Here is a 13467-nt window from a genome sequence, read left to right as displayed (position 1 = left end):
CCATTTTCAAACGGTGTTGTCGTGACTGTTTTGATGAGTAAGAGTTGTTACCAGGGAGATCTCAAACCACCAAGCTGTCTCTTTCCTCAAATCAAACAACTGACAACAACCCTCATAGGACAATATGACTCACTACTGGTCTTCTCTTCTCTCCACTTCTCACTTATTCACTTCTCTTTCCTCTCTCTCTCCTCTTCTCTCTTCTTCACTTCACTTCTCTTATCCTCTTCTCTCTTCCTCTCCTCTCCTCTCCTCTCCTCTCCTCTCCTCTCCTCTCCTCTCCTCTCCTCTCCTCTCCTCTCCTCTCCTCTTCTGTTTTCTCTCCTCCTCTCCTCCAGGACTATGTCCAGGATCTAACAGGGTGGTGTGATATTGTAGTGTTCCAGGACTATGTCCAGGATCTAACAGGGTGGTGTTATAGTGTTGTGTTCCAGGACTATGTCCAGGATCTAACAGGGTGGTGTTATATTGTAGTGTTCCAGGACTATGTCCAGGATCTAACAGGGTGGTGTTATATTGTAGTGTTCCAGGACTATGTCCAGGATCTAACAGGGTGGTGTTATATTGTTGTGTTCCAGGACTATGTCCAGGCTCTAACAGGGTTGTGTTATGATGGAGTGGAAGGGCTGATCTACCTGGTGCTGTTCTCCTTCATCACGGCTCTCATGTTCTCCTCCATCGTCTGCAGTGTGCCGCACACCTGGCAGAGCAAGAGGTAACACACCCGAACACACACCTGAACACACACACACAACACAAACACCTGAACACACACATCTGGCCCATTCCCTGCTAAGACACTGATCAGATCTTACTACTACTAATACTACTACTACTACTACTACTACTACTGCTGCTACTACTACTACTACTACTGTACACAGCCTTCATGTTTAGTCTAGTGCATCTGTCTGTTTGTCTGTCAGACTGTCGTCGGTCTGCCTGTATACACCTGTCTCCCAGTTTTCTTTCACATCTTCTAGTTGGTTCAACACCGTTATTTTCTGTCCCCCCTCCTTCTGTTTCTCCTCCTCCTCCTCGTCCTCCTTTCTCCTTCCAATGTTCTGATTCGGAAAACCTGTGACTCGGAATCGGGACGATGGAATCGTCAGTAACAGTTGATGGGAACACGGATCATATCATATAGATAAAGGGTCATTGACGGTTTGGCCCATGGCGTATATTTTGGACTATACATTGACTTCTCAATTGACATCTCTAGTGACAGAGATTCTATCTACCACCGCATCGACCTACACCTGTGTTTCTATCATCTAGAGGAGAGCCACTGGCAGAGTGCTTCATATAAGGACTGGTTTTTGAGCCCTTTTTGTGTGGATGAGTTGTGTGTGTGTGGATGAGTTGTGTGTGTGGATGAGTTGTGTGTGTGTGTGTGGATGAGTTGTGTGTGTGGATGAGGTGTGTGTGTGTGTGTGTGTGTGTGGATGAGTTGTGTGTGTGTGTGTGTGTGGATGAGTTGTGTGTGTGTGTGTGTGTGTGTGTGTGGATGAGTTGTGTGTGTGTGTGTGTGTGGATGAGTTGTGTGTGTGTGTGTGTGGATTAGTTGTGTACAGCTCTTTATGTGAGTGTGACAGCAGTAGAACTTTATGAAATAGTACTGCTGCCCCCTGGTGGTCTAAAGCGATAGCAGTTGAAGCTTCTCCTTAAACCAGTGCTGGCCTCTTCACAGCCCATTCAATCTAATGACCAATCTAAAGTTCTACAAACATAGTTTATATCCTGTTTAGTTGACCTGTACTCCACCACCTTCCCAATAAGCACACGTCCTATCTGATTATTTCCATATTTTCCGTTGACAATCGTTATACGTTTTTTTATCATTGTATGTCACAGCAGAAAATGGTTTACCAACTGCGGCCATTTTTTTCTTACCTGATTCGTTTTTTTTCGGACATTTTGTATGAATTTGTATTATTTATGGTGCACTCAAGAGTTCAGATGCATGAATCAAATAGCTTGAAATGAATGCTCGCTGTGGGGAGTCAGTCATTGCCTGCAGTTCAGGGGAATCGATTCAGATGATTCCTTTCTAAATAAGCTAAGCTTCGCTCCTTTCCTCTTGCTGTATATCCTTGCTGCTAAGGCAAAGCTGCTACTGAGGATGGTGATGATGGTGAAAGCTGTATGATATCTCTGGCTCCTTCTATAATTGGCTGAAATAGACTTCTGATCTTTGACCCCTGACAGTGTTCTGCAGTGTTCTGTGACCTCTGTGACCTCTGTGCTTTGGGGTGGGTTGGTGCCTGGGGGTTGGTGGTGGTGGGGGTGTTTTAGGGGGTGTTTTGGGGTTATTCTTGCCTGGCATCTCTCTGTTGCACAATACCAACACAAGAGAAATTAGGTGGTTTAGTGTGAACCTGCCCCTAGACCCTGATCTTGGGTCAGTTTAGCATTTCCCCACTAATGGTTAAGGTCAGGTTTGGGGCAGGGGAAGCTGATCCTAGATCTGTACCTAGGGGAAATTCACCCTGAGTGTGTATTATCCTCCTCCAGGGGTCCTGTGAGTCTGAGTTGACCCTCTATCAGCTCCTCTCTCCTCTGTTCTCACTCACTGTCTCTCTCGGATCTCCCCTCCCTCCCTCCCCTCCCTCCCATCTACCCTCACCTCCCTTCACCTCGCCCGGCCCCTCCTCCCTGGCCCTGGCCAATGAAGGACGGATGATGAGGATGGCGAAGACGAGTCTGGCGCCCACGGCAATCGGGGGGCGGGTCCTCATGATAACCTGTACCGCGTGCACATGCCCAGCCTCTACAGCTGTGGTAGCAGCTACGGCAGCGAAGCTAGCATCCCCGCTACGGCCCACACTGTCAGCAATGCCCCTGTCACTGAGTACATGTGAGTTAGCACCCCACCGGTAGCCGCTAGCCAAAACAACACACTGCCTGCTACACAAGCTCAAGCTAGCAACGCGATCGCCATTGCCTGCCATACATTATCACTAGCTAGCGAGTGAGTTAGCCCGCTAGCCACGTGAGTTAGCACCGCTAGCAGAATCGACACACTGCCTGCTACACAAGCTCAAGTTAGCTACGCGATCGCCATTGCCTGCCATACATTACCGCTAGCGAGTGAGTTAGCCTGCTAGCCACGTGAGTTAGCACCGCTAGCAGAATTGACACACTGCCTGCTACACAAGCTCAAGTTAGCCACACGATCGCCATTGCCTGCCATACATTATCGCTAGCTAGCGAGTTAGCCTGCTAGCCACATGTCAGTTAGCACCGCTAGCAGAATCGACACACTGCCTGCTACACAAGCTCAAGTTAGCTACGCGATCGCCATTGCCTGCCATACATTACCGCTAGCGAGTGAATTAGCCTGCTAGCATAAACAAAACACTGCCTGCTATCAGTTAGCTATCAGTTACCCTTGAGAAGCTACACTGCCGGCTCAGCAATATACATTAGGCTACATGTGAGTTAGCCTGTTAGCCATATCTGAGTTAGCCTTTACCAGAAACACATTGCCTGCCTGCCATACAAGTTAGCTATTGCATGCTACCAATTAGCCACACAATTGCCATTGATTGGTATCGGCCTACCGTAAAGCTACAGCTATAGGGTGTGAGTTAGCTTACTAGCCGTTAGCGGGAACCCATTGCCTGCCAGTCATTAGCTAGCACATGATAGCTAGTCCGTCACTGATCATTTGAGCTGCATGGACTCAGACAGATGTTGACACTATTGTAGTATGTAACCACCAGGCTGCACATTGAAGGCAGATACACTCACAAACATATAAAGTAGCCTAAGTTATTTTATTCAGTAAAGAGACCCCATATCTTCATGTCACTGATAAGGACCATGTTAGGGATCATTGTAAGCATGATGCCCAATACTGTTTTGATATAGTGAAACGCATATCAATCTGCATGGTTTTAATGTTGTGGCTTACAAGGCTTTACAGCGTTCGTCCACACACATGATGACTGCAGTACATGCTTCTCATCCCCATCCTCTTAAATAGCGCACTTCAGTCAACGTACGTCAGTAAATCAATAGGCCTACATACATTTCAATAGTCAAGTAAGTTAAGTTATGCGTTCATTTATCCCATTGAGTATACCACTGATACAACTACACAGAAAATAATCAATGATAATAAAAAATAAATAATACAAAAATAAGATGTTATATTGTCACAATCACCGGATAGGTGCAGTGAAATGTGTTGTTTTACAGCAGCGGCCATAGTAGCACGGCACCCCTGGAGCAAATTGGGGTTAAGTGCCTTGCTCAAGGGCACGTTGACCTTTTGGTTACTGGGCCAATGCACTAGCAAGTCAACAACCAGCGCCAGGACAATAATACAGCAGACAAGGTGCTTCTGATGGGGACGACGACCACAACTCCGTCCTCTTGAAGTGTGCACTCATCCACTACTCCCTACAACTGTAAAAAGCAGATGGAGTTTCCATATTCCAGTCTTATTCGTGAAGGGAAGTGAACAAGTGCACACTTCGGGAGAAAGGAGAGATCATTTGGGAAGCAATCTAGTTGTGGTAGGGAGGACTGTAGTGTAGGAAGTGACATCAGTAACCAGGAAGTGACCTCAGTAACCAGGAAGTGACCTCAGTAACCTCTCGTTTGTGACGCAGGAGCCAGAATGCAAACTTTCAGACCCCCAGGTGTGAGAACACGCCTCTGATTGGCAGGGAATCCCCTCCACCCTCTGTAAGTGCACACTTTCTAGTACACCCTCTCCCCTCCACCCTCTGTAAGTGCACACTTTCTGGTACACCCTCTCCCCTCCACCATTTGTAAGTGCACACTTTCTAGTACACACTCTACTACAGTATGCCCCCTCCGAACCCCGAAGGTGTTTCACCTTTGAGTGGCGAAACACCTTTGCAAAGGTCATTTTGGCAGCCTGGATTTTTAAATGTAATAGTTTGTTTTCAAAACAGGTCTTTAGTCTGACAGATCACAGATGAAAAAAATACCCCTCCATTTTGTTGGTCTCTAATTCTGATGTCAACTCTGGTTAGTCTGTTTTGCATCTCAAATGGCACCCTATTCCTAGTGGGTCCTGGTCAAAAGCAGTGCACCATATAGGGAACAGGGTGCTATTTGGGACGCGCTCAATTATTTTAAACATGTTCCCACAAGGTCTAGGTAAGAGGAGAAAACAGAGGTGAAGTTTCAAGCTGAAGGCTATTCATTCCATCCGTCTGGGCCAGTGGTGCTAACCATTTGGTGGTACAAGACTTTACCTCTTGTGCCTCTCCTTGAATCAAACTGTATCGCTGCATCATCAGGTGTAACTGTATTCTCAATAAAGAAGTACAGAGACTGGGTTTGGCACAGCAAACCCTTGAAGAGCTCTCTTATATCTGTATACCTCTTCGTAGGAATACAAATGGGTTTTTTGCACGTGCTCTTTCTTTTGAGACTCTTGGTGTCTTGACGCTGGGTTTTCCTTTTATACGTTGTATCTCTTGAGTCTGTGGACGGGCGATACTGACGGTTGCACAGCGTTCCATTACAGCCATTGGTTAAGCTGGTTGTTCCGAAGGCGTTTACCGCGAAGTCCCGGAGTGACTTCCTGTCCATGTCCGTCCTTAATTCGTGTCCCCCTGGGGAAACCACAGCCCAAGCTCCTTGAGTCCTGTCCCCATAGTGTGTCTGTGTGTACACGTCCTGTAGATGCATGTGTCTCCTGTATCTGTCCCTCTGTCCCCTGTCATAACTAAACATCACTACTAGTTCTTCACCTGGGGTGTATTCATTACGGAAACTGTTTACCGTTGAAGAACCAATCGGAAGCAAACAGCAAAACGAGAGATTCTATTGGACAAATTCAGGTAGGTTCCTCCCCGTTTTGTTCTGTTTGCTTCCGTTTTAAGAAGCGTTTTGCAACAGAATCGGAGGAATGAATGCACCACTGATTCACAGGGCCACTGCTGCGAACCACCCATAGAGGTGGATAGAGGTCACACTTTCCACAAAGGTTTAGAAGCAAAGATGTGCCCTCTATCCAACTCTATGACATCACCTCATCTACCACCACCGTCTAGCTGTAGACACCACCTTGGTTTGGTGACGCACGGTGGCCATTTTGTGCCTCATGGCTCACCAAGCATCAGTTTCCACATTAGAGATGGGGAAACTGAGAAACTGGAAACCCAGCGCTACAGTACTCCCTCACTAAGACCACTGACTAATACCAGGCTAACCTAACCTTCTACATCAGAATTAGAGCACTAATACAATTGATCAATGAAATAATTGATACTATTTCCTGTCTAAAAATAATCTAAGATTATAATCCTAATCTTTGTAGTGATATTTGTTGTTTTTAATCCACTACCTCCGGCTGTCCAAATGACTAGGGAAGTGTTATACTGTGTGTTGGTGTATGTTGCTTGTTTACCATAGTGTTTCACTCTACCAACCCCCCCCCCCCCCCCCCGTCCTCAACTCTCTCTGTCTCTCTCTGTCTCTGGACACTTGTAAGCAGCATATCTCTACATACCCTTCCCTACTCACTCCCCCTTTAAAGTACACTAGTATACATACTCTTCCCTACTCACTTCCGGTTGATACTGCTGGAGAATGAGTCAGATTTGGGCAGTGTTGATGGCTACACAATATTTCTTTTTTGTTATTTTTTTTATTTCTCTCTCCCTACCACTCTCTCTCTTCCCCCCTACCTCTCTCTCTCTCTCTCTCTCTCTCTCTCTCTCTCTCTCTCTCTCTCTCTCTCTCTCCCTACCACTCTCTCTCTCTCCCTACCACTCTCTCTCTCTCTTCCCCCTATGTCTCTCTCTCTCTCTCTCTCTCGCTCTCTCTCTCTCTCTCTCTCTCTCTCTCTCCCCTACCACTCTCTCTCTCTCCCTACCACTCTCTCTCTCTCTTCCCCCTATGTCTCTCTCTCTCTCTCTCCCCCTACCTCTCTCTCTCTCCCCCCCTACCCCTCTTTCTGTCTCTTCCCCCTATGTCTCTCTCTCTCTCTTTCTCTCCAGTACACCTCGAGTATGAGGGCCAAGTATCTGGCCACCAGTCGACCGGACCAGAACCGACGGTCAGTCCCCAATGACCAGTTGGACCCGGCCAGCCGACCACATCCCCTCGCCAGACCACAGTCCTCTGTCCACTAGAACCTTCCAGAACCTACCAAAACATACCAGAACCTACTATAACCTACCAGAATCTTCTAGAAAGAACTCATCAACCACTAAAGAACAGGAACAAACCCAGTACCAATTCTTCATTCCACTAAAGAACCACAACCCACGAGAACCACCAACTCCTTAGAACCTATTGACACAGTAGTCCACTTATAGAACCAGAACCACTAAGGATCATAACCACCTCCTCAGCCCATAGGAACCACTAAAATAATACTTATCTGATTCACCTGAACAGACCACAGTGGGTTGAAAAGCAGAGCCAACCAACGGACCAACCAGCCCAACTCACCAGCACCAACACTCTAGAACAGAACCTCAACACATCAGCCAACCAACACCAACCTACCTACAGACTCCAGAAGATCACCATGAACCCTGTAGATACCCCCCCCCCCCACCTCAACTCCATCCACCCCTCTCCCCTACAACCGTCCCACAGTCCCACTCAGCTTTACACCATCTCAAACTGGATCCCTCCACCTCTCTTTACTAAGTATACTGCCCTCTGGTGGTTACTGCAGGTATGAGCCTGAGCCATTCACAGACGCACACACACACATCCTGTATAGAACTGTAAATAGTGAACTAGTATGAGTTACATTCTTGAGGAAGACTAAACTGAAACATGGTGGTATCTAGATGTATTTAGTGTGTGTGTTTCTAAGGACTGACGCTGTATCACGTTCTAGGCTACACACACACACACACACACACACATAGAGGCCTGTAAGTGTGTGTGCCTCTCTTTACTCTACCTGCCTCTGTAAACAACCCTCCTGCCATCTAATCTACCAAGCCACTAGGACACAGAATCTGACTGCAAAACGGCCCCTGCACTCCCGCAAAACGCTCCCAACATTCCTGTAACATCTGGTGTTTTCGACTTTACTGCAAGGGCTGTTGTGCAGACAGACCATGTGGCCTGAAACTGAATCAGAAAGCCATGTTGTGGAGTAACCACTCTCTCTAATATCTGTATAAAGCTGTAGATAGATTTTAGCCCCATACCGTACAGCATTGTGTTCCATTTAACCTGTGTAGGAGCCACGTTAACTAACTACATGTATGACTAGAACGTGAATCGTGAGCTCTCTCTTGAGTGTGTTCCGTGTTCTGTGTGTGTTTGCGTGCGTCTAACGCACATGTAAATAGGAGTCCAGGATCGAACGGAACATGGTGGAATTCCAAACATTCTGAAATCCGATTCCAGATTCCCGGAGAAAGAGTTTGCGTTCCCAAACTAACTCTGGGACTGGAGGAAAAGAGGAAAGGACATGGGAGAGCTCACCTGTGGACTAATAACTCTGAATAATGAGGGATGCTGAACTCTCCTAAACTAAAGGACATGGGAGAGCTCACCTGTGGACTAATAACTCTGAATAATGAGGGATGCTGAACTCTCCTAAACTAAAGGACATGGGAGAGCTCACCTGTGGACTAATAACTCTGAATAATGAGGGATGCTGAACTCTCCTAAACTAAAGGACATGGGAGAGCTCACCTGTGGACTAATAACTCTGAATAATGAGGGATGCTGAACTCTCCTAAACTAAAGGACATGGGAGAGCTCACCTGTGCCAAATAACTGAATAATGAGGGATGCTGAACTCTCCTAAACTAAAGGACATGGGAGAGCTCACCTGTGCCAAATAACTGAATAATGAGGAATGCTGAACTCTCCTTACCCCCTCATTTCTTTTTTAGTTCCTTAATTCTCAGAAAGGGAAAATAAATCCTGGATAATGTTGGATCATACGGTGAAAGACAGAGAAATACTTTTAAAATAACATGTTTTTAATTTAATATAACTTGAAAATGAAGCATTGGGTGCTGTGACCAACGTTCTCTTTTTAAAAAATAAGAATTTTTACTTTACTGCATTTTTATTATTTTGTTAAACAGTGATTTTTAACGACCTCAGACTGAGAGTAAAGGTCACGATGAGGTTAGGGTTCACAACCTTTCTCAAACGGGACCTTTTTTCTTCTTCTCAGAAGCACAAATGATCTTCGAGGTGACTATGGGAGACGGAAAAGAACACACTCACGTTGATGTAAAGTGTGTGCGTTGTGGGAACACTTAAGACTCGTGAAAACCAGCCTGATCTCACGTTAGCTCTTGTTTTGTTTCACGGTGAAGTGAAAGGAAACGTGAGCGGTGCAGCGGTCTGTCTCCTTGACCAGGTTAGGGGCCGACCATAGAGTTAGATAGAGGCCTCGCTAAAGACCAAATCTAACTTACTAGGTACTCTATCTAACTCTATGGGGCTGCCAGTAGTTCTCTATGTCTAGGGGCCGACCATAGAGTTAGATAGAGGCCACTCTAAAGCCTAATCTTACCTTACTAGGTACTCTATGTAACTCTATGGGGCTGCCAGTAGTTCTCTCTCTCTCTCTACTATGTGCTGTAAAGTGTATGATGATAATAATAGTGTAGCTGTAATCTCTCTCATCACTCTTGTGTGTGATGGCTCGTCCAGTGTAGTCTTGGTATTGATCTCTTCTCTCTCTCCTGTGTGCTGTCTGTCTGTACGTACAGTACAGTGGTCTGTGTGTGCGGTTGCCGGCAAGTTAAGGGCTTGGTCCTTAGTATTAACCAATCTTCATCTAATAAACACACACGCACACTAACATTCATTGCAGACCCACACATCGCAGACACAAACATTGTGGACACACATTGCAGACACACACACATCATGGACACACACACACACTATGCTTTATATCTAGCCATTGTCCTGTGAACTGTCACTCACACACATAGAACTGCAGGACCCATACACCCTCACTCCTTTAACTTTGACACTGGTTAGTATTTGCATCATGGGAAATGTAGTGTATTAACTAGAGGGATTTCCAGTTAATGGGAGAAAGAGTCCATAGGAATGATCGTTCGAACAATCTTGATTAACTCGCTCTGGGTAGAAGTTGCCTTTAACCACAGATCTAGGATAAATTGACCCTCCCATAATCCTAATCTTAACCATTTAGGGGGAACACAAAAACATTTCTTAGATCAGTGTCTAGGAAGCAACTTCATCCTACCATGACAAGCTCAGTGTGTTTGTATAATTTACTGTGAATGAAAGACCACTTCTCTGTCGTTTTCAGCGAGACAATCGTAACCGGTGTGATTCCACTCGTTTAAATATTCTGTTCATCACGTCACCATGACAACGCTACCTATACTACTGCGTTTGCATGACGGGACAAAAAAACCGTTGGAAACTAAGAACCAATGGCCTTTTCTTAAAGTTTTAACACTCTAACAACTCTTCATATCACACGTGTTAATTTCTCTGTCTTCTAAAAAATAAATCTAAAAAAACAATAGCTAGCTCTTTTTGTAGGGTAATAATGCTAATAATGGCACCATTTTGTTTTCTGTTTTTCTTTATAATAATGCTGAATGACTGTGTCTTGCATTGCATCTTTTTTTTGGATAAAAACGTACTGTAGACTTGATTTTTTTGATGGTTGTTTTTATTGTACCCGGCAGCAACAACGGTTTACTAAGATAATAATACTGTCTGTTATAAACTGTGGTGGTGACATCATTCAGCCTGGAATCCATGTTTTAAAAACAGAATTAAAGCAACTTTAACTGACTCTGAACGACTGGAGTGGTTTGTAATTGAATTTGATGAATCTCCTCTTTCTCTCTCTCTCTCTCTCTCTCTCTCTCTCTCTCTCTCTCTCTCTCTCTCTCTCTCTCTCTCTCTCTCTCTCTCTCTCTCCCCCTCTGTCTCTCTCTCCCCCTCTGTCTCTCTCTCTCCCTCTCTCTCTCTCTCTCTCTCCCTCTGTCTCTCTCTCTCTCTCTTCTCTCTCTCTCTCTCTCTCTCTCTCTCTCTCTCTCTCTCTCTCTCTCTCTCTCTCTCTCTCTCTCTCTCTCTCTCCCCCTCTGTCTCTCTCTCCCCCTCTGTCTCTCTCTCTCCCTCTCTCTCTCTCTCTCTCTCTCGCCCTCTGTCTTTCTCTCTCTCTCTCTCTCTCTCTCTCTCTCTCTCTCTCTCTCTCTCTCTCTCTCTCTCTCTCTCTCTCTCTCCCTCTGTCTCTCTCTCTCTCTCTATCTCTGTCTCTCTCTCGCCCTCTGTCTCTGTAATGACACATTCACTGACAGGAGATGGCGATATTGTTGTACTTGTACATTGGTACCAACAACACACAGTGTTTTCTGAAAGTAGATGGAGTAGTCAGCCAAATAGAAAAAGTAGCCAGCCAGGGAGTTCCGGGCTGGGGGGAGCTCTATTTTGGGGGCCTCTGGTACATTCTAATGCCATGATTCCATTCCGATATACACAGCTATATTATTCAAAACTTTACAAACTTTACCTCCCAGATTGGTACCATTAGTTGTAGTATAGAGTAGAAAGACATGACTTTCAGTGTGTTAGTTGTTCTGGATATCCTCCAGGCCCAGGCCTATATGATTAGGACTAGGTTCAGTGTGTTAGTTGTTCTGGATATCCTCCAGGCCCAGGCCTATATGATTAGGACTAGGTTCAGTGTGTTAGTTGTTTTGGATATCCTCCAGGCCCAGGCCTATATGATTAGGACTAGGTTCAGTGTGTTAGTTGTTTTGGATATCCTCCAGGCCCAGGCCTATATGATTAGGACTAGGTTCAGTGTGTTAGTTGTTTTGGATATCCTCCAGGCCCAGGCCTATATGATTAGGACTAGGTTCAGTGTGTTAGTTGTTCTGGATATCCTCCAGGCCCAGGCCTATATGATTAGGACTAGGTTCAGTGTGTTAGTTGTTCTGGATATCCTCCAGGCCCAGGCCTATATGATTAGGACTAGGTTCAGTGTGTTAGTTGTTCTGGATATCCTCCAGGCCCAGGCCTATATGATTAGGACTAGGTTCAGTGTGTTAGTTGTTCTGGATATCCTCCAGGCCCAGGCCTATATGATTAGGACTAGGTTCAGTGTGTTAGTTGTTCTGGATATCCTCCAGGCCCAGGCCTATATGATTAGGACTAGGTTCAGTGTGTTAGTTGTTCTGGATATCCTCCAGGCCCAGGCCTATATGATTAGGACTAGGTTCAGTGTGTTAGTTGTTCTGGATATCCTCCAGGCCCAGGCCTATATGATTAGGACTAGGTTCAGTGTGTTAGTTGTTCTGGATATCCTCCAGGCCCAGGCCTATATGATTAGGACTAGGTTCAGTGTGTTAGTTGTTTTGGATATCCTCCAGGCCCAGGCCTATATGATTAGGACTAGGTTCAGTGTGTTAGTTGTTTTGGATATCCTCCAGGCCCAGGCCTATATGATTAGGACTAGGTTCAGTGTGTTAGTTGTTCTGGATATCCTCCAGGCCCAGGCCTATATGATTAGGACTAGGTTCAGTGTGTTAGTTGTTCTGGATATCCTCCAGGCCCAGGCCTATATGATTAGGACTAGGTTCAGTGTGTTAGTTGTTCTGGATATCCTCCAGGCCCAGGCCTATATGATTAGGACTAGGTTCAGTGTGTTAGTTGTTCTGGATATCCTCCAGGCCCAGGCCTATATGATTAGGACTAGGTTCAGTATGTTAGTTGTTTTGGATATCCTCCAGGCCCAGGCCTATATGATTAGGACTAGGTTCTAAGTAGGATACATTTTTTAACATTAAACCTTCTCTTGAGAAAGTCTTTACAGTTTTATTGAAATATATTAGTTGCCATAGTGATGTTTGTTCTTCAAATTACACTGAACAAAAATATAAATGCAATGTGCAACAATTTCAAAGATTTTACTGAGTTACAGTTCATCTAAGGAAATCAGTCAATTGAAATAAATAAATTAGGCCCTAATTATGGATTTCACATGACTGGGAATACAGATATGCATCTGTTGGTCACAGATACCTTAAAAAAAAAAAGTAGTTTCTGGATATTGGCGGGAACTGGAACACGCTGTTGAACACGTCGATCCAGAGCATCCCAAACATGCTCAATGGGTGACATGTCTGGTGAGTCTGCAGGCCATGGAAGAACTGCCCACACGATGCCTTACACGTGGTCTGCCATCTGCCCGGTACAGTTGAAACCGGGATTAATCCGTGAAGCGTACCAGTGGCCATCGAAGGTGAGCATTTTCCCACTGAAGTCGGTCGGTTACGACGTCGAACTGCGGTTTCTGACAGTTTGTGCAGAAATTCTTCGCTTGTGCAAAACCACAGTTTCATCAGCTGTCCAGGTGGCTGGTCTCAGACTATCCCGCAGGTAAAGAAGCCGGATGTGGAGGTCCCGGGCTGGCGTGGTTACAAGTGGTCTGCGGTTGTGAGGCGGGTTGGATGTAATGCCACATTCTCTAAAATGACATTGGATGTGGCT

General features: G+C 45.5%; 1 protein-coding gene across 1 annotated transcript; it reads left to right on the top strand.

Annotated features, from left to right (window-relative positions):
- Positions 1 to 578: 578 nt before the first annotated feature.
- LOC311122838 (protein tweety homolog 3-like) lies at positions 579 to 10765 on the top strand (the record flags this gene model as incomplete). The annotated part of the gene is made up of 4 exons (XM_084197153.1): positions 579 to 715; positions 2675 to 2857; positions 4620 to 4695; positions 6987 to 10765. Coding segments are annotated over 4 exons (531 nt in total), but the record flags the coding sequence as incomplete, so codon positions are not given.
- Positions 10766 to 13467: the final 2702 nt, after the last annotated feature.

The sequence above is a fragment of the Coregonus lavaretus genome, assembly GCF_964263955.1.
Source record: "Coregonus lavaretus genome assembly, contig: HAP1_SCAFFOLD_9688, whole genome shotgun sequence".
NCBI lineage: Eukaryota > Metazoa > Chordata > Actinopteri > Salmoniformes > Salmonidae > Coregonus > Coregonus lavaretus.
Note: the sequence above shows the minus strand (reverse complement) of the source record. Positions and strands in the feature narration are given on the sequence as shown.